This window comes from Pan paniscus, chromosome 3, assembly GCF_029289425.2.
Source record: "Pan paniscus chromosome 3, NHGRI_mPanPan1-v2.0_pri, whole genome shotgun sequence".
Taxonomy (NCBI): domain Eukaryota; kingdom Metazoa; phylum Chordata; class Mammalia; order Primates; family Hominidae; genus Pan; species Pan paniscus.
The window spans coordinates 64231206-64254300 of record NC_073252.2 but is presented as its reverse complement, the minus strand read 5'-3'; the positions used below and the strand labels follow the sequence as shown (position 1 = coordinate 64254300).

At 33.6% G+C, this 23095-nt stretch overlaps 1 protein-coding gene across 8 annotated transcripts in view; it reads right to left on the bottom strand.

Moving 5' to 3' along the window:
• The window catches only part of EPHA5 (EPH receptor A5), a 352110-nt gene that overhangs the window by 320167 nt on the left and 8848 nt on the right, over positions 1-23095 (bottom strand). For all 8 annotated transcript variants that reach the window (XM_034958727.4, XM_034958729.4, XM_034958728.4 and 5 more), the window contains exon 2: positions 3436-3500. In XM_034958727.4, coding sequence (XP_034814618.2) covers positions 3436-3500 — 65 coding nt within the window. The remainder of the gene's footprint in view (positions 1-3435; positions 3501-23095) is intronic.

Below are 23095 nucleotides of genomic sequence, written 5' to 3'. Positions count from 1 at the left end.
ATTCAATTATACGTTGCTCTTACACTTTCTTTTAGTTCTTTACACATATTTTCCCTTACTTCTTTCAACATATTTTAACAGCTGGGCATCTTCAGTACAACGTCTAATAATTGTGTTTGTTCTTTTTGCCTTTGCATTTCTCATAGTTTTTTGTTATTGCAAACCTGGCATATTAAATAAAGTAATGTGACAACTCTGAAAATTAGATTCTCCCCTACTCTGCAGGGTGTGTTAATGTTTGTTTCTTTAATGACTTTTCTGAAACAATTCTGTAAACTCTGTATTTTTCAATGGCCATGTGTAGACATTGAAGTCATTGCTCAGTTTTTGTTTTGTTTTGTTTTGTTTTGTTTTGTTTTTTTGAGACGGAGTCTCGCTCTGTCGCCCAGGCTGGAGTGCAGTGGCGCAATCTTGGCTCACTGCAAGCTCCACCTCCCGGGTTCAAGCCATTCTCCTGCCTCAGCCTCCCGAGTAGCTGGGACTACAGGCGCCCACCACCACACCCAGCTAATTTTTATGTATTTTTAGTAGAGACAGGGTGTCCCCGTGTTAGCCAGGATGATCTCGATCTCCTGACCTCGTGATCCACCCGCCTCGGCCTCCCAAAGTGCTGGGATTACAGGCGTGAGCCACTGCGCCCGGCCAAAGTCATTTCTCTATTAGCTTACATACCAGGTATTGCTTAGACAGAATATTTTGTTAATCTCAAACCAGTAAGTGTTCTCAACTTTGCTGAGGGTCTGTGTGTGCATGTTGGGACATTCCTTCAATATTCAGCTAAGCAATTAAAGACCTACCTTAACCTTCACTTCCTGCTTGTGCACAAGTAAAACCTTAGGTCTTTCTCAGGTCTTTCCTGAGCATACATACATCCTTGGGCATGTACACAGTCCTACACATGTGCATGGCCTTATAAATTCCAAATAATTAATTGAGACATTTTAAAATCAATGTGGACATCTCAGTTTCCAGCTTTCCCTAAGTTTTCTGGTTGGCAAGCCTATTGTTTGTCCCAAATTTTATCTAGCCCCTCACACAGAAGAAAAATCAGACAATTGCCTCTCTTTTTGACAAATTCCCAGCTGAGAAAAAGCTACTTCAAGAGCTCTAAGTCAGGTGAAATCAAGAGTGTCTTACAATGTAGTCTTCTAGAGAGTTCTCAAACATGTCAAATAAAGACAATTCTCTGAAATTGAGGCTGGGAAGAAACTCCTACTTCCTTTCTGTTATTACGAGGCTACTGGTTTTCACCATGATGACTGAATTTTGGCTTTTCAAGACTACCTCAGAGCTAGAGAGGCAGAAAGGACACGGAGCAAGTAAAATGCCACAAACCTTGCTATTTTTAAAAGATTCAGTCATTTTTCTTAAATAAGCATGCCCTATATTGCTCCAAGATGTTGTTTGAATCCAGAGTTCCAAAACAATTGACTCGAACATTTTTTTTTCCGGTTTTCTTGTGGCATTTATTGAAAAAAAAATTGGAGTTCATTACTCCACAGTTTTTATGTACATCATTCTGATGACCTATATTTCACCTACGATTATGTTGCTTATCTAATCACAAATGGCACAGCCAACTAAAAATATTTTAAGTCTATATGTTTTTACTATCATTGTATATACCTTGAATATTCATTTTCCTTAAATATAATGCATTTTTTCCTTCATTTTGCATTCGAGTGATACAATACAAAACATAACACCTGAATCCCATACACATTTTTCACACTCAAATATACATTCATTAAGCCCCTCTAAATTAACTTCCCTGTCTTCAATATTAACATTTGGTACACTATGTTGAAGGAAACATTACTCAACATAATTACAAGAATTTTGAAAAGGATGCTTATTGTTTAAAAAACAGAACAAATACACCACTATATTAACAATAATAATACAAAAAAAAGACAGCATGAAGTTGTTAGAATAATTTAAAAAATCCCACTCCCAATACAGAAGGATTATGTTTTTATAAAGCAATTAATTGTTTCATATAGAAATCATGTATAAAATTGAGTAATTGTCCTCAAATGTATAGTTGCAACAGCAACTACAACACCGTATGTATACTCTCATAGATACGCTCTTTCAAGGCTCTATTTTAATAATGTCTGAGTGGAAACAGGAGAAAAACACAAAACTAAATTCAAAGAGAATATCTCATATATTTTCTCTGGATTCTAAAAAATTAATTTCAACACAGCACATCAGCCATCCTCTCAGAAAGAAAAAAAAATTAAAATATTTATTCAATAGATTATTTTTGGTACATGAAAAAAGGGAGAATACAAAATATCTGTATAGGTTCTCATAGACAGATGTTAGCCAGGCATTTATCTGTATGGAGTGATGATAGATGAGAGAAAGAGTGTGATGGTGCAGGGAAGAAAGGAAGGGAAGAAGGAAGAGTGTAAGAAAGATAAAAGAGGAACACATTGAAAGTATACATGCTATAATCTTGAGCCTGGCTCTACCTGGGTTATGCAATGTTTTTGTTTGTTTTTTGTTATTTTGCCTTACCTTTATGTTCTATTATCTTAAAAATCTACTAGTATTCCTTTTTAATATTATGTCTTTAAATACCTCTGTAACTTTTAACAACTAAAAAGAAATACCAAATTGATGAAAAACATAAAAGCCCACTGAGATGAGGATGTTAATATACAAATTATTATGAATTAGAATAATTAATACAATGTGTTATTTCCATAATAACTTTCTTAGTAAAGGACTGATTCACACATCTGGTTAACTCATTAATTTGAAAATGAAAATTTTGCCTCTTTAGGTTGTTATAACCAAATTTGTTATAATATTTGATTACTCTAAAATTAACCTTTGATATCATCTAAAAATATAAGTGTGCACAATTTTCTAGATGAATTGCATGTGTACATGATATTATAATAGTTTCTTGGAATCTTTTTTTATCTCAACATCATTTAAAGGAATTTCTTATAATATTTTTTATTCCCTGATTCTGTAAACGAAGTAAAAATTAAATTGGTCCCAGCTTTGAATCAACACTGATCATAGACCTGTTAAATTTTATTTCCTGTGCAATATGCCAGGATGATGGCAAATTAATAGCAAATCAAATACTTTTATCCTTAATATAAACTAATTCTGAAAGTTTCTTTGTTGTTTTAATGTGAACTTTTCCTAAATGCTGAAAGAAACTTCACATTTCTTTGTGGAACAATACTCAGATAGGAAATAATATATTGACTCTTCAGTCACTGAAAGCCCTTCCCTAGTGTTCCTTTTTTTGATTAGAGTTATTTGAAGTCCCCTCACCCCATCCAACACACACATAGCACCTCCTGTCTTAACAACATATACATCCAGTACATATTCATTCCTGTGTTACAAGTATCAAGATGCTTATGCACATAGCTTAAGTTTTAGAAAAACTTTCATAAAACTTACCCCATTTTTTGGAAAAGCAATCCATCCCAGGTCCCCCATGACAGTGCGTGAATCCAATAAATTCACTGAAAAGAAAAGAACAAAAAACTCAGTGAAATGTATATTATCATGAATATTGTATCTCTATCTTAATAGTGTTATTAAAATTGCATGTTGTTTACATAACTGAAATTAAGTGTTCATTATGATGAATACATTGGGTATAATTTAAAGAAAATATATTGATGCAAGAGAACAAATGATTTTAAATAAACATTTGAAGAACAATCACAGCAAAATTATCTGAAAGCAAATCATTACCCTAATTTTTTTTCTTGCAAAACAATAATAAATTAAAAAAAAAACTAATAAGGAAAAAAAAAGACAAAAAGTAAGCCCACAAAAATGAAACTTTCATGTGGCCTTGTACAAAGCTCGAGGTTTTGGGATTAAGCTGCAGCCATAAAATTGGAGCTAAATGTATTTTATTTTCTTCTGGAAAGCTGTTATGCAGCAATTAACAAATAATTTACATTAAACAGCAATAAACTATTCCCAAGCTTGTAACTTTTTTTTGTGATATTAACAGAAATCTGTAATCCAAATTGCAAGTTTAATTAAGAAATAAATCTACACACCCTTAACCAAGACAAGGAAATTGTAGCAGTTCTTGAGATAGTTGATATACTTAAGAATCCATGGCATTCCCAAAGATATCTTCTTCTTAGATATGACCATAGTCTAAAAAGGATGTTTCATGTAGAACTGTCAGATACATTATATATGGGAATCCCAAGATATTTAGAAACTCCAGGATGGAAGTTTGAGTACCGTCATTACAAAAGGAAGCCATTTATGAGTATGTACACACACACACACCCCCATGCACACACATACACACTCATACATATCATACATATGGTGTTACATACTGTCTCTGAGAAATCAAACTAGCTTATAGGGTACTGTCTAGTCAAAATACTTTAGCCCTGGATCACAGATCATTATTTTTCCAACCTATTATACCTATCCCACATGGTTCTACCTGGCCTCCTGTGCAACAGAACAACTTTGAATGAGCCTGGAATATGAACCTGAAAGGGAAACATGTGAGTTATTCCTATGTAGAGGTATTGAGGCTTCCTTAAGCTGTATTCAAAAGCCAGTATCTTGAAATACTACCATTTCTAAAAGGATGATCCTTTGTGTAAGTGTAAGCCTAAAGTACTAAAGGAATAACAGTTGATAGGCTGGGATGTGTTTTAATACTTTATAAGATAATATAACATTATTATGACTGAGGAAATTTTCTACATCTTAGAGAAATTATGTACATTTAACTATTATTATGCATCATTTATTTCACAGTAGCAAAAATTAATGAGACAAAAGCACGTTTGGGAACATGCATATCTTATAAACCACATTGAAAGTATATAATAATGTTAGTAACATTAAAATAAATCAATAACTTAAAATCTGTAGAAAAACAAATATGCTAAATATTACCTATATATACACATATATAGGTTGTTGCTAAATATACTTTATTCATCTATTTTCTGAGCTCATTAACTATACAAATGCATGCAATATAATGTTTGTATGATTTTTAACCTACTCAAATCATACTGGTTTTGAGGAATAATAATTAATTTGTGGAACTGTTAATTTCTTAAAGGAATGGTGACCTAACTGAAAAACTATTCTTCAAAAAACAAACAAAAACTGTTCTAATACCCACTGACCTTGCATATCCTGCCACTCACTACATCTAATTTTTCAGACAGATCCATACTCTTCTTTTTACTTTATGGTTGGCTTTTCTGATTTCCATGGGAATAAGGCTACATTAAACTTAAATGCCCTTGTCCTCATTTTAGTTTTTCTGGGACACTAGGGCTGTGTCTAGACATGACTAAATACCAAGGGGTTGCAGAACCTAAATTTTATGTTTATTCATCTTAATGATTCATTTGATTCACCTTTTATATTGAGCAGCAGCATATCTGTGTAGATGAGACAAAGTAGAGCAAATCAGCAAACTAAGGGTGCTAATGACGGCAATCAAATTGAACTTAATCCTTTGGCAGCAAACTGATGTGCATAGGAATTCCAGGAATTCATAACCAGCCTACCATGAGAAACACAGCATTCCTTGTAGACCTCTTACTAATATGAAATATGAAGTATTATCAACAGAATTTCAGATGGCTTTTCAAGATTCAGTTAACTGCACTTGAATTAGGTTTAAACTAAATTACCATTTTTACCTTTTTTTTTTCCTGGAAAACATGTATGTGTTGGACAAAATGAATTACCTCAAAAAACTAGCTTGGCTGTTAATATAATTTATTGAGTGTTCTCAATGTTGGAATACACTGCAGAATACATGAGAATAACTACATTAGGAATCTCTATAATCTTACAGTGATATGGTCAAATAGTTTTATTCGTATATAGACTAGGAAATTCACAAGAAATACATGTATGTATCTTCCCACTACTGCCTAAAATTGCGGTCCTTCTGGAAACAAATGATTTCATAAAATTCACAATCTTAAAAAGGTAATTACACATCCCATTTCTAGAATGGAAATTGAGAAAAAGAGAGTAAAATTAGGCATTTTAGCAATTATTTGCATATTATTATATTATGATTTTGTTTATATAATGGAGAATAAATTAGGATTTGATTCTCAGAGAAAATAACTAAAATGTATGTGCAAATTTTAAAATACATATCTTTCTTTTACCTTCTGAATTGCTAACGTTTCCTTTGTCCTTCAAAACATATTTCAGGAACTTCCTTCTTCAGGACACTATTCTGATCTTCCCTTTCCTAAATCTGAGTTAGGTATTATTACTTAATATTCTATGACTACTCAATTCCTATCTCTAAAACACTGAATGCACAGAATTCTCTTATAAGAACACCATGTTTGGCTCACGCCTATGAACCTAGCCTCAGTTCAGAAGAGCTGAATAGCTGTTTATCTTATGAATGAATAATCTGGCCAGTGGGAAGATCAGGAGGGTGTGGCTAATCAGCATACACCAGTGGTTCTCAACATGGAGATATAATAATGTCTGGACACATTTGGGGGCATTTATCTATTTTCTGTGTTCATTAGTGGATGAATACTTGCTTCTGGCATTTAATGGGAAGAAGTCAGGTATGTGGTGAAACATCCTACAATGCACTGTCAACCTCCCCAGGAAAGAATTATCTGGCCAAAATTTCACTGGTACCAAAGTTGAGAAACCCTGTTATATACCTATTGATGCCACTAGAAATTTTCTACTTTCACAATTCTTTATATGGTATATCAGTAGAATGATCTGTTCATCTATCAATGTACCAGATAAAGAATTGTGAAAGTAGAAATTTAACAGAAGTTAGCATATTTGGGGGCCTTCTTTTTGAACCAAAATAATACTTCAATTTAAGAAAATTAAAGCAATAAAATATTTTAGTCTTATTTATAAAAATAAAAACAGAATATCTGGCTACATAACACCACTAAATTATCTTTCACATAACCAATATAATTATTACAGGTGTTCTTATATACGCTTCCATAATTTCTCAGTATCATGACAATATGCATGAAAAAGCACTTTGCCACTACTGTAATCAATGCCTCCATTTTCCCTACTAGTAAAAAAAAAAAAATCAAAGATAGCTATATAAAAAACAGAAGTTTGCCAGGCATGGTGGCTCATGCCTGTAATCCCAGCACTTTGGGAGGCTGAGGCGGGTGGATCACGAGGTTAGGAGATTGAGACCATCCTGGCTAACACAGTGAAACCCCGTCTCTACTAAAAATACAAAAAAATTAGCCGGGTGTGGTGGTGGGTGCCTGTAGTCCCAGCTACTCAGGAGGCTGAGGCAGGAGAATGGTGTGAACCTGGGAGGCGGAGCTTGCAGTGAGCTGAGATTGTGCCACTGCACTCCAGCCTGGGCGACAGAGCAAGACTCTGTCTCAAAAAAAAAAAAAAAAAAAGAAGTTTAGACATAGGGTATATATAAATGTGAATTTTCAGAAGTTAATTTCCCAATTACCAAATTTATTAAAAAGAGGGGATTGGCAGTAATAGAGCATAGTCACTAAGCATCTTCTGTGCTATAATTACAGTAATTAAATTGTTCTGAACAGTATATATGCTTGTCGTAAATTGCAATGAATACACGAGTATTGATCTTATTATACAACTTAATTAAAACTTGTCTGGGAGAACCCACTAATGAATATAATTAGAGGAAATGTTTGATGCCACAGTTACTCTAGAAGACATTAGATATCAGAAATTTTATGAAAAATTTTTTCATTTTATTATTTATATTTTAAAATACAGTCATACCATTCAACTGAGAGACAGATTTCAAGGTGACTTTTCCCTCAGCCGTTGTATAATTATGATTAAGATGGACATGTTGGTTAGTATTGGTATTTTAATCAGTAATTAAGAAGGCTGATTATCCAGGAGAAATAACTTTAAAGGGGTCAATGAATATGTACTAAATTGCAAATTCCTAAAGTTAACGTATAGGGAAAAATACTAATACAGGAACTTTTTAATAAGGAAAAGTCACTTAACTGAATGCCCAACCAAATAACAGATTATGAAAAAAACTAATTCAAAATAGTCTTTAGTATGCTTTAATTGTATTACTACACATTAACAATTTCAATGCTTTATTGAACAGAGAAAAGCTTTTAGAAAATTCACTTTCAGAAAAAGCAGACTGCTAACTCATTATATTTGTTGAGATTCAAGGAGAGCAAAGAGAAAATAAATAAAATGGAATATGAATAAGAAGATTCCTAAATCCTCAACTTCACACATTCTAATAATTAAAGTTTAGCTTAGGTTAATAATACAAATATGTTCTTCAATGATTATAACTTTCAAACATTCTAACTTGTTCTGTATCACTTTGACTCCACTACTTTATCCTTAACATCTTGCCAACTTAAGTCACTATGAGCAGGAAAATGTATTAGATTCTCCAGGAAATAGACACGTTGGAATGAAAGTGTTTTCAGACTTTGAAGAGTCAAAAGATAGATCAAGGACATGTGATCCCACCATATACCATCAGTGGGCAAAGGCTTAAGAGAATGTGTGATCCTTGATGACATGAAGATAGACAATTAGAAGTCATATTCTTACTTATATTGTTTCTGTTTTTGCCATTATCTTCACATTAACAAACACAATTATAATGTCAGTTAAACCTCCGCTACAGTATGAAAAGAGAACAATTTGGGTTAGTAGCAGATTATATGGCCTTCTCTTTCTCTAAAGGCATTGAGTCAAAGTCACATTGCATACAAGAGGCTTTTGATGGATGCTTGCTTATTGACTTTCATTTAGCAATATCAGAAAAGCTACTGGATTCAATTATAACACACATTTAACTAATCTGTGGGAACAAACCCCAGATATACAGCTGTCCAGCCTCTCTCCATGGTCCCATTCAGCACAGATGTGATTTCTTGCTTTCAGGCTAAATTTTGTAGTTTGACAACTGCTGCAGGGAACAAAGAACAGTTTACAAAATGAGTGCAGAGAAAGAGGACATGTGTTTCCCACTGGAAAACCAGATTTGTAAATTTGGGGAAAATTATGTTATAGGTTTAGAAGTGTTATGTAGATTTCTGGCATCCCTTGACTGGAAGGCAGGAAGCCATAGCCAACTGTATTTTCACAGACAATGAATGGAAGAGTATTTATTTTACAATTCTGAGCAATCCATATGCATAGTCTTTTTTAGAGAAAAGAAGAATGAATATGGGGAAATAACTTGGTGAATGCTTACTATATGTCAGGTGCTCTACAAGGCAATTTATGTATAAAGCAGTAACTGAGACCTTAGTAACAGACCATGAGCACTGCTTATTGTTTCCTGCAGCCAAGTCAGTCCTCTACTTAAGACCTAAACGTCAGATCACTTTATTACAACCACCTATTTCCCTGGACATCCAAAGACTCTAATCAGGAATGAATCTACCTTGTTTGTACATGAACCAAGGCAGCTGAACATAGCTTGAGAAAAACTGCACAACCAGAGACTGATTTCATTCTAAGTAAATGACCTCAAATGAGCCATCAACATTACCTGACAAACCTATATTTGGGTAACTAGTCCTTTTGTATATTAACCACAAAGTATTTTCTAAAAATTTTCATTAAAATATATTCAAAAATAAACCTCACATTCCCAGCCAGTAAATGTCCTATCTCTGTCCTTTTCATAACTCACATTATTGAATGAATTGTCAACACCCCTATCTATTATTTCCTCATATCTTCCTCATTCCTTACCTAATCCATTATAATCTGGCTTCAATCCGCATTATTCTATTAAAACTTCTGTTACTAAATTCACTAGTGATAATTGCGTAGCTCTGAGCTCCTAATTTGCCTTATCTTTTGGCAGCATTTGGTCATGATCACGATAGACAAACAATCTCACTTTTCATCTTCAGTGACAACAGATTTCTGTGGTTTTCTTACCTCTCTAGCTACTTCTTTCTCTTTCCTTTATAAGCTATTCTTACTGTACCATCCCTTCAAATCTCGATTTTGATCAATGCCTCATTTTTGTAGATTTCCTTCACTTCTCACACTACACCAAAAATTCTTGATTAACAAATGATATTAACAAATGATATTGATATTAACAAATGATCACATAAATCCATTTAGTTTGTCCATCTGTCTCTCCTAAAATTCCTGTAAATTTGTAAAACTGACTGCTGGTTCTTAACATATTTATGGTATATTATCATCCCCAAATTCAGCCTGCCCCCAAATGAACAAAGTATCTTCTCTATACAGAAGTAAAAATAAAAATTGTGTTCCCATGTTCCCTAGTTCAATGAGTGCAATGCCATATAACTAGTTGCTCTGGCTGGGCGCGGTGGCTCACGCCTGTGATCCCAACACTTTGGGAGGCCGAGGCGGGCAGATCACGAGGTCAGGAGATGGAGACCATCCTGGCTAACACGGTGAAACCCGGTGTGTACTAAACATACAAAAAAAAAAAAAAAAAAATTAACCAGGGCGTGGTGGCGGGCGCCCGTAGTCCCAGCTATTCGGGAGGCTGAGGCAGGAGAATGGCGTGAACTTAGGAGGCGGAGCTTGCAGTGAGCCGAGATCGCGCCACTGCACTTCAGCCTGGGCAACAGAGTGAGACTCAGTCTCAAAAAAAAAAAAAAAAAAAAAAAAAAGAACTAGTTGTTAGTTGTTCTATCCAAATATCTGAGTCACTGAGTCACCCTTTCCTCACCTTTAGCCCCACATTGAATCATTGACCAAATCCTACCGATTCTAACACAGTCAATGATAACTCTAAATCACCTGCTCTGTTTCATTCCACAGTATAACCAGTCCAGTTAAATCCTTGCCATAATTTTTCACTTGAAAAATCTCCTAACTGCTTTCTCTGCAGAAAAAGGTATGATCCTTAACACTTTCTTCAAAATACTGCTTCCAGAAAGATCTTTGTAAACCACCAATATAATCATGTCCCTCTCTTACTTCAATCTTGTAATATTCTTATTATTTTGACACAAGTCCTTCCAGGGTTTTTCTTTTCCAGTTTTATTCAAGTTTGTTTGTCTCTCTATTTTCCCATTTCAGCAAAAATGAACTTATTTCAATTCCAATTATGTGGTCCCACTATTGATTCAGTTCTCTCCAGTGATCTGTGAAGGGGATCTGCAAAGGAAGGGAATTTTGGTAGAAAATATTAGTAAAGAAAACTCCTGACTGCCTTGGATGTTGCTGGGAATGGATGTATTTCCTGGAACTGATACAGTCATCGAGAGAAAATAAGTAGAATCAGCAGGGGAGCAAAGCTTTCAGATTAAGGTTGGCAGAGTGAAGGGATGGGAAGTATCTGGTTCCAAATTATATCATAGAGTTGTTAATCCATCTAAACTTGAAACTTGCCTCTCTCAGGAATTGCTTTTATGTGGGAAAAATCAATTTTGTTGCTTAATCCAGTGGGGAAGTTATTTGCTGTTATTTGAAGAGGAAGACATACTAACTGATACAACTTGTAAGTGGCAGAGCTTGAAGGCAAACCTATGTCTCCGTTCCAGTGTCTATTCTCCTTCCATGATGTTAATACTTCCAAAAATTGTATTCACAGAATTCTAATGACATTTAAAAACTAGTCACTTAAATTTTCACATTATCTTTGAAATGATTCCTAAAGGAGATGATTTTTATTTTTCCTTTAGCTTAATATTATGCTTAATTTTTTACTGCAAATAATGAGTGCCTTTTTTATTTCAAAATATTTTCATCTTTATTTATTTTACCCCAAAGTATTTTTCATCACTGCAAAGATGTTATAGACATTGCTCTTCAAAAATTAAGCAGTAGAATATTCATACCATAAAGAATATGACTATGATGGAAGCAAAAATCAATCCGAAATATATACCAAGTGTTTTGAATTGTTAATAGCCTAAAAAAGTGTAAACCCAGGGAGATGGCAGAAAAGAATTCAGAAACAGTATCCACTGGTTCGTCTGTACAAAGTGTTAAGGCAGAGCTCATACAGTAGTCTACTGACAGCTAAATTATGACTAATGAGCAGTCTGCTATATTCACAGAACATATTGCATGAAAAGAGCAACACCATATGGTTTTCGATGGCTACCTTGTCAGGTATGCTAACCAAACTTGTATAATCTTACATATTGTTTTTATTCTAAAAAGAAAAGCCAACATTAGATGATATAAGAAGCTTGAAAATCTTTACATCACAGAATACTTCACATAAAGCAGCTTAATTCCACCCTACTATGTATATAGATAATATGAGGCTGTTTCTTTCAAAAACAAAACATTGTCAAGTCCTCACTACTGGAAATAAATGTGCATATTCACAATTCACTTTGGGAATGCTTCATTGCATAGAGAATACTCATTAGTTCTATGGTTCCAGTTCTGCTACTGTGTGACCTTGAGGAAATAATTTTACTTTGAGGGCCTCAGTCCTCAGGTCTGTAACATCAGTGACTGAAACTAAAATTATATGTTTCTGTACTTAATATACATTATATCACTTAATCCTAACAATTATCTTTTAGTATATTATTTTGCCCATTTTACAGATGAGGAAATGGAAGTTGAAAAACACTAATAGGGCAAGAGCCCAAGGTCCCAGAGCTAATAAGCATATAGCTGAAATCTAAATCCAAGTATATCTAACTCCAAAGCTCTTTCTCTTGTATCTATATCATACTCGCCCCAATGTTTGACTGGTGAAATACAAAGGTTCACTCTTTTGAACCACTTAATCCTACATATCAATGAATTTTATGAGATCAATTACTGAAAATCTTATGTTACAGAAGCCAGCATCACCATAATGCTTCAATTTTATTGTATATCAGATGAAAATCTTCAGGCATATCAATCTAAATAGAACAGACATTAGGTTTTCCTGGAAAAATCACATTTTCTAATCAAATTTTCAAAAATAAGTTACAAGATTCCAGAAAGCAAATGAGAAAGCAACAAAGTAATAATGAACCCTCTTTTCTTATTTTTTTATTTTGTTACTCACTTTGCTTTAAGCATGTTAATGGGGGCAAAATAGGATAGCATTTGTCCTAAAAAGGCAAAAGGTACACTAAAAACTACTATATTAAAATAGAATTTTAAAAAATGTAAGCAAAGCTGATTCTTTGTTTTGAAGGGATGCTTACCTTAGTTCTTAATTACCCCTAATGCTTAAGTGAATTATACCAAACTTCAAAACAACCTATATAATCATTAGCTTTCCAGACTTCAGGGGAGGATAAATGAGGATTACAGGAGACAGAAAGTCACACAAACTCATAGTCTGTATTTTAAAGTGACGGCACATACCAAAAATAAGCAAACAATTTGATGACCCAGTACTCCTGATGTAAAAGGAGAAGTGACCCAAATTTTTGCTGACATTCATGTCAGCCTTGCAGTTTAGTCAAAATTTAATATTAATGTAAACCCTACATAATGATTTTTATCTAAAATTTTTAAATCTTTGGTTAATGTTTTATCATTAAAAACTAGTCAAAATATAAAGTAACACAGACAAAAATACTAACAAAGTACAAATATTGTGCCAAATGATTTTAGGTGGCTGATCACAAACATTTTAGTACTCAGAACTAATTATCCATCTCAAAATAACTGGATTCATGACAGCAGGAAAATATTTTAAAATTAGTCTATTAAAATACAATGGTTTATATATCTTAACAGTGTATAAAATTGTTGTAGTATTAATCACTTTTGTCTAGTTAGACTAGTACATATAATCGATTTTTGGTCACAAAATGACTGCAGTAGTTGGCTATTTGTCCTTTCTCAAAGGTTACAAAGAAAATAAAAAATAAAAGAAATAATGTAAAATAAAAGTACTTTCATTTTTCTGTGATATTGTGGCAGACATTGTTTTATGCCTATTAATTACTCATATCCTTTTTCTTTTCTTAGTATCATAATATCAGTGATATGCTTCATATCAGACCATGGATCAGAGGGGTCTTAGCAAACAATGATAATCGTGCTGCTGTTATCTTAGCCTCCCTTGAATCTGGTAGCCTTGTTACATAGGTCTGGCAATGAGATATGGACAGCAATCTGCTTGCCAATTTCTGGGAAAGTTTTGTTGTTTAAACTAAAGGAATAATGCTGCTGACATGGCTATTGGTGCTTCTCTTTCCCTTTTTCTTATTCTGAATTGGTTGTGATACTGGCAGATACATTAGCATTCTTGCAACCATAACACCATGAACACGAGAGTAAGGCCAAGAAAAACACAGACTTCTGTCTTCATAGAACCCAAGCCACCAGACATCTACCCTCAAACTTCTTTCTTGAAAAAAAAAACTATTTTTAAGCCGCTGTTGGATAGTTTTTTCTATTTGTAACCTAATATAGTTCTACAGATAATATATACACAACGGACGAGAAAGTCCAACTTACTGCCTTAACTTTTGTTCAAGTTCCATAGAATATAACACCTACAATGAGGGTTCATTCATTAAACAAATATTTATTGAGTATCTACTTAACTGCCAAGAATTGTTCTAAGCCTTGGGGATAGATACATCAGTAAATAAAACAGGAAGTATCTTGATTATCATTCAGTCTTCTAATAGCATGGCCCTGAGAATAGAAACTCCTTTGAATTTATATTACCTGTGAAGTCATCCATCTGAATCTCCTAAATCAGACTCTCAGGATGTAACTATCTAAGTTAACATTTAGCACTTACAGATACATATATATTTATTTGTTTTTAATATATGTTTATTTATACATAAATATATAAATGTATAAATATATTTTTATATATAACTATCTAAATTATAGTTATCTATCTAAATTATAATGTCTAATTTAGATAGTTTTATTCTGTTATAAATCCTAAATTAGATAGGATATAACTATCTAAACTAACATTTACCATTATGGATATATATGTATTTTAATATATATTTATTTATATATATTAAATATATATAAATATACATTTATTTTTATATGTATGTATATAAGCCTTGATATATGTATATATATCAAAGCATATACCTTGAGGATCAGTTTTTTCAAATCAGTGATTATGTCATTGAATATGCATCAAATCATACTTAGAATTCATTTTTCTTTTGCATAGTGTTACTTGCTTTTATAATTCTCTAACACCTTGTATTTCCTTAATGTACATAGTGTTACCTGATAATCATCTATATCCCCTTTATCCTTAGAACACTTTCATATTCTCTTTTATTAACAATAGAAACCATTTATATAGCATTTTCTAAGCATGAGTCATATGTAAGTGATATATACATGTGAGTAAATATACACTGTTTTTTTGAAGTGTGGTATTTCTATTACCCACATTCAAATCACCAGAAGTACTTTTTTTTAAACTATAAATCCATTGGCTCTTTCTAAAAGTACAAAATCAGGACATTAGGTAGAGATGAAAATGCAAGCGACTGCATTTTAGAAGTTCCCGCACAACTACCAACCCAAGTAATTCTTATGTTCACTTAACTAGAGTTAGAAGTGAGCTAGCTATGCCTTGGCTCAATGAGGTGAATCTACCTATTACACAGCTGTATTTTGTAGCAATGTCAAATTGCAATAATAGTCTCTAAATCTAACTCTCAATCTTTATATTGATATAATTGCAAACTAGTTCCAGTGTCAGTACACATCTCACTTTAAGTACTTCCGTTGTAAGCAAGGGTTCTTTAACAAGGATAAAGATCAGAATTATCTATGGGGGTTCTAAAACTACAGATTTCCAAGTTGCAGAAGTATAGATTTCCAAAGAATTTGCTTTCATCAATTTTGATTCCATAAGTTTAGGTGGGTCCAGACATAGCATAATTAACAATATTCTGAGGTTGGCTCTAATGAGCACCTCTGCATTAGGGACCATTGGTTTAAAGTAAACTTCACCAGATATTATAATTTCTGTTTTAGGCAGATTTATAGAAAGTTACAAGTCAGGATTATATCACATTGATCTTCCATACAACATTCCTTTTATATTTTAACACAGTAGTTTTTAAACTGAGCTCAGAATGGCCTGGAGATTCTAAAAAGATGTCTCAGAAATACAAGCATATGGAGGGAAAAGGGAGACAAGAAAACAGCCAGGAAACCCAATAATTCTTTTGTTACCTGATTTAGGTATTAGGTTTCCACAGTGATTTCTTTTGAACTTGCTGCTGCTCCTGCTTAAAAAAAAAAAAAGTCCCTAAAACCACTGCTAGCTTTATGTCTATGGCTTTCCACAATGACTTATACAAGAATCCATCAGATAATCAGTGAAAATTAAAAATATTATTCATGGCATCCTTCAAACAAAAATACCACTGGGGTTCTCTCAAACCCCAGAGTTGGAAAAAAAAAAAATGTCAGTTACCTGATGAACTGACAGGTTTTCTACCAGGAAGTGAGAACTGTGTAACTGAAAGCTTATGCTTAACTTTTCTATATAATTGCTTTAGCATTGATGATAGTGAGATTTTCTTGATATGAGTTTTCCATATGCATATTTCCACATTCCATATGCATGTTTCCTTGTGCATATATTTATATTATTTTTATATCTTCATTTATTTTCTCATGAAGCATACTATTTATATGTAGTAGACTACATTTACATGTAGCATTATATATATATATATATATATATGTGATTGTTTGTTTATTTTTGAGAAAGGGTCTCCCTCTGTTGCCCAAGCTGAAGTGAAGAGGAGTGATCAGGGCTCACTGAAGCCTCAACCTCCCAGGGCTCAGGTTATTTTACCACCTCAGTCACCTAAGTAGCTGGGACTACAGGTGCACGCCACCATGTCCGGCTAATTTTTTGTATATTGTGTGGTAATAGTCTCCATAGCATTTATAATTTTAACCCTCCCATCTAGAGGAAAATTTAATTCAAAGAACTTTTATAGATTAGGAGAATCTAATATTAACCCTGTGATATTTTGGATATATTTGATATTATTTTAGAGTAAATGAAAACGTGTGTGTGTGTTTTTTTTTTTTTCTGGAGAAATAGTTCATTAAAAACGCTAACCAGATGCTGACCAAACTGTACTTAAAAAGTCTTTATCACACATTTTAAACTTTCTTCCACGTAAATCTATCTTAAAATGCTATTCTGTTCACATAATTAATAACAACAATGTTTCTGCTGTTTTCTCTCCAATATTAAGAATTCTTGCCAGCTTGTAAATCTAAAGTACTTCATAAAATAAGTGACCGTCAAAATAATCCAAGAAATCTATAACAAATGAAAGAGTAAATCCTTCTGCCCCCCCAAGAAATTTAAACCATTTAGAAACACATGTTTTATATTAATTGTTTTTCTGGAGGTAAAATTAAGACACGCTTAAAGCAAAAAAAAAATTTATGTTATGTTGGCTGATAGCTGTTCAAGTGATATGAATTCTGAGAATTTATCATAAGAAAGCAGGGGTCTTGGGAAATCTGTAATTGATTAAATTACAAACAGATAGTGACCACAGGATGTCTATGAATTGTTTTCTAGCAGCTTGCTAATCTCAGTAGAACTTTCTTCTCATTTATATGTCTAGTAAATCTAAAATACAGTATTCTACTAACAAATTTCTTGGAATTAACTCGCTTTGGTTGGCAAATCATAGAATCTTTTAGTTGGTAACTTTTCAGTTTCAGAAAGACTACAATACCAGAGATTCTGAACTCTATTGGTTATGGATTTATGAAAAGAGCTATGTTGGCTTCACCAGCAATACAATAATGAGGTAAGACTTGGTGTACTTAACAGCAGTGACTTTAAAGAAACAAATAAGTTACTTAATAATATTTGTTCACTAAACACAAATGTATAGATTATAACATACTTCACTGATATTCCATATGGAATAGTAAGCATTGGAGGTGGCACTCAATGAGTTTACAGACAGGCAAGCTTTCTTCATATTGATACATTTGGTATATGCAAAAAAAAAAAGATATTTTACTGCCAGTTTTTGTGGAACTAACTTGCTTTCTTTAGAAAATCATCCTATTTCAGTGGCAATTCTCAGTTCAGAAGAGAGCTTTTTTTTCTAGTTAACCTTTACTTTTTACAGGGATCTCTATTCCCAGCAAAGATCAGAAATGTACAGACAAGCAAAAACACAATTCCATCTCAGTATGATAGGTAACACCTAGAATAAAAATGGGCACACAATCCTGGGAAAATCTTGTACAGACCTAGGCATAAATATCAAATTATTTAGTGAAGAAAAGAGGTGAGTGTTTCTGACTGAGCTCATAGGATCCTACTGCCCTAAGAGCAGTTCTTCACCACAGGAGCTTGGAGTGCAGGGAAGGGGAACAGGCAGGAGAGGTGGGCCAGAAACAAAATACTGAGAACTTTGTACTCAGGCTCAAGTAGTTAGGTTTTATCCTGAGGGCACTGGAGGACTATTGAAAGGTTTTACCCTGGGAGTAAATAAGGGCTGCTTGAGCTATTGAGCTGAAGTCAAGTGTTTTTCTTCTGGCATTTCCATTTGCAATGAATATTAGACAGTACTCACTGACTAATGTAAAAAAGTAGACCTTGCTCAATGTCAGAGTGCCAACCCACACTGTTTTAATACATGTAATACTTAACATATATATTATTTACTATATGCTAGAACTTTTATGGAGCACATTATTAATAATAATTCAATCTTTTCAATTCTAAGCCATATTGTTATAATAATCCCATTTCACAGACAAGAAAACAGAGGCACAGAGAGGTTTACTAGCTTGCCCAAGTCACACAGCTCTAAGTAGTTGAGCCAGGTTCCTGAGCCCGTGTTTTTACCATTTTGCTATACCTCAGCTAAAATGTTGCACTGATTCTTCAGTAATAAGAAATTGGCTTTGATACTAGTTCTAATTTTTTAATAGATCAAACTCTCGTTTCAGCTCCCTAATTTATAACATTGACCTTCTCTAATCTATTCTACAGGCTCTATTATGAGATTCATGTGGAATACCATTTTTCATAATATATGCTACAAAATATTGATTATAAAATATTTAATATAACCTTGTATGTAAAGGAGGAAAAAAGCATCCAAAGGGTTGGCTTGGACAGGAGATGAAAGGTGAGTACATTTTCCAGGAAACCTTTCTGTCTTCTCTCTTGTTATAAAAAATAGTGCTGCCCAAAATAATATAATCTATCATGAGTTAGAATAAAACTATTTTTAAAACTCTCCTCTATTTTTAACAGAGCAAGAGGTAGTGATCAGCAATAGATAGCACTTCTTAAACAATTTATTAATAGGATTTTGGGTATGCATGCCAAGATATAGAGTGTCTGGTCTGGGCTAGAGACTGGGAACTGGATTGTTTATACACTAGAGTATCAGAAAAAAAAAAAAAAAACAGGAAAGGTAAAGCATAGATGCCGTGAATTGGAAAGAGGAAAATATGTGGGAACAGTTCTCCCCTTGTGCCAGTGGGGATCTGGACAATGAAGAGAGAAGATGTTAATACGAGTTAAATTAGTGTGTAAGAGTATGATGACCAGCAGCTGATCAAGTGTTTAATGAGAGGGAAAAAATTATAGCTATGACTAAGTATGAGAGGAAATATCTCCAAGACATCACATACATTTTTTAAGACTTGTTTTGAGGAAAATAAATTAATACATATGTAAACCACTTAGAACAATGTCCCCCACCCAGTAAGTCAATAATAAATGTTAGTTATGATTACTTTATATACATGTGTGCATTTGTGAGCCTGCAAGCACACACATACATTTTAAAAGTGGATCTAAATATAATACATTCCAAATTTATTTTACCTGTTTATGCTCACCTAAGTAAAAAAGCTAAGCCTTATAAAATTACATTAATATAAAATATAATGTATTTTTGAAAATATAAAAATTCAATTATATTTCCAGGTAATATTTTTAACTGTGCAAATAATTAAACAGATGAGAAATCTATATATTTCAAACTAAAAGTAGAGGTGTCGACTTATAATATTAGTAATTTCTAAGAATATAATTCTTCCAACTGTCCACTTTCAGCAGCATTTCTCATGCCCTTTTAATGAATTTCTATACAGACTCTACATATATATGACATTTTATACATATATATGTGTGTGTGTATTTAAAAGTGAAACTGATAACATACTATTATTATAGGACTAAATATTCAAAATATTTGAACATATTTCTTGATATGATTTGTGGCAAAAATTTTTTAAAAATTCTGCCCTCTACCAGTCTACCTGAGGGCATATGAGGTAAAATACAACATTTACAACCCATGACCTTGTACTGATGGTTTCCATTTATTTCCTAATCAAATTCCAATATTCAATATTAAATAATGGGGAAAACCAACAGAAAATCAAGATAATGTCATGTGGTTGGTTTTCACCTTGGATAGCTCTATAGAAAATGTGCATATGAATTCCTTTTCTCAGATTGTTTTCCAAGCCTAGATTCCTTTTAATCGTACAATGTAAGGAAGATGACGATCTGTGAGTGTGAAATCATACCTCAAATATTCTATATGTAGTAATAGGAGAAAGGGAGGAAAGACAGGGACTAACATTTTGGTGTACCCACTTGGCTTTAGGAAACGTACTAGGCTACATAGGTACATTATTATTTTATTTTCACAGCAACTTTTTGGGTGTACCTTTACATCTTCATTTTAACTGTGTGGAATCTGAGGTGGATGGTTCAAGACCATACCACTGTCTAAGACCATGGTTGAGCTGGGTTCCTGGTCTCTACATCTCCCCATTCTGAGCTACCCTACAGCAGGCATAATTATCATGAAGTTAATAAAAATTAAGATACAGGACCCTCAAGGACATGGGCCACTTGAGGCATGAGCAAAGTGTTCATAAAATCCATATTTCTGTTAAACTTGCAAAGTAGAATATTTTTCTACTCCTTTTCTTAAGGGAATTCCCTCACATTACATAATCTTTAATTCTTACCCTTACCCAGCAAACAAAGAGTAACACACAGAGACCATGTAGGGCATTTATTCAGTTATATTCCCAGGCTTCCTCTGCTCCTCTACAACCTATATTTGTGTATTGCTCTAATAATTAGAAAATGGTTTTATTTCATTTGTTTTCCAGAGCAATTATATGAAGTAGGCAGTACCATTATTGCCGTAATACAGATAATTGAGTTGAAGTTTAAAATAAATATATAAGGGCCAAATAATTTAGAGTTAGTAAATGTTAGAGACTAGCACAAACAAAAACTAAAACCATGTTTGTTTTTTAATTCAAAACAGTTAGATTTTCTTAACTGTTTTTGTTTGTATGCTTTTGTTGTTGTTGTTGTTGTTGATTTGTCTGTACTTCCACTGTGACTAATTCTTTCCCTACTTTGTTTCACATGTTTAAATCAAAAACAATGACTTCAAATCTGCATGATTAAGGTAATTTTGTTGTTGTTATTGTTGCCTTCCCTCATTCTAGAGAAATCAAATACCATGGTTCGAAACTAGGTGTGGTTAAAATCCTTCAAACACAGCAGTTTTCAAGTATCGTCTACCTCAGAAGTCTGGCTGTATCTCCCGTCTTAGGACACCCAGTATGGCATTACTACACTGCTTAGAGAAAAACTCTTAAGTGAGATGACAGTGCATTGTCATCTTCCATGAGACTGGGCAGTCAGCCTCACCTTTTCTGCTAGTACACATGGTGAAAGCTTTGGGTGAAGCTTTGGGTGAAAGCTTTGGGTGAAAGCCAAGTTAGAACTTGGCTCTCTAAGCAAGCTCCTGCTGTGGACTGCTGGGCTGAACTGGTGCCAGCCGGATCTGCCTACTGAGTTTGCCTTTCCATAGAAAAGACATTAACAAGCATCCTGGAAAGGGAAGGTGCTGTCATTGCAAAGCAAATAAGTTAGCTGTCTTATAAGAAAGGCAAACCTGACACAGATGTCTTACAAACTTCTGATGTATGAATTAAGCGAAAAAATGTATAACTGGGTTTGACACAATCTATTCTGTAGGCAGAGTCCCACAATTTATTTACAAGAAGACTATATATTATCTTCTTAACAAACACACAATCCGAAATCTTGACTTCCTTGAGGGTGTTGGAACAAAACAGGCAGGGGCTCTTACCCTCTTAAATCATTTTGACTTAGTGGAGGATGGAAGGAGGGAGGAAGAGAAAGAGGGAAAGAGGAAGAGAGGACGGGAAGAGACATGACAAATGAAAATAAGAGTGTAAAATTAATATAAGAGAAAAAAGACATTACCCATCTCTGAGTAAAAGAACAGACTGTATTTTCTCTAAATCTTCCAATACTTAGCCTGAAACTTGTTTCCAAGTAGGAACATGTTCTTGCAAAGCATATGTAAAATATTTCAACCCTCAGGTTTTGGCTCTTTAATTTTTTTTATTTTTTACCAGAATCATTTACTTAACAGAGTTGTGTGGCTAGTTTATTTAGAACTGAAGACAAGCTCGGTGAATGCAGAAGATGGCCTGGGCAATAGTCCAGCAACTAAAACATAATTAGAATTATCACAGACACTTTAATCCCAATTATTTAATCTGTGGGGTGTCCAACACAACAAGTGTTTGGCATAACTCAACAAAACAGATCTTACAGAGAAATAGAAGGAAACAACAACAACAACAACAAATGTATGAAACAAAATGAACTAGGGATTTATTTATTCTTTTTTCTTTAGGCTGGGGTTTTATCTTCAGGGTCATAGTAAAACAAATGTAAAATTAGAATGTGTGAGTGTGTGAGAGTGTGTATGTGGGCAGGGGTGATATTTTTTAAAAATAAGATTGAAAACAATACTCAAAACTGTTATTAATATCAATTTTGTGGTGATACCACATTGACATCCCTCTCCCTACCCTTTCTTCCAGCCTTCCAACAACCTTTCCACACACTCAGCACACACCCATGGGCACATACACCAAAATTCCAGGCAAGTTATTGCACTCTGCTTAATAAACACACAACGATTAAAGGCATGAACACTTTATCACTGAGAGACACAGAGGAAAGAAGGCATGCCCTAGGTTCTACTTTTGTTTGACAAAGTTTTGTTATGCTCACCTATAGTATAACTAATAATTTAAGCAATATTAATAA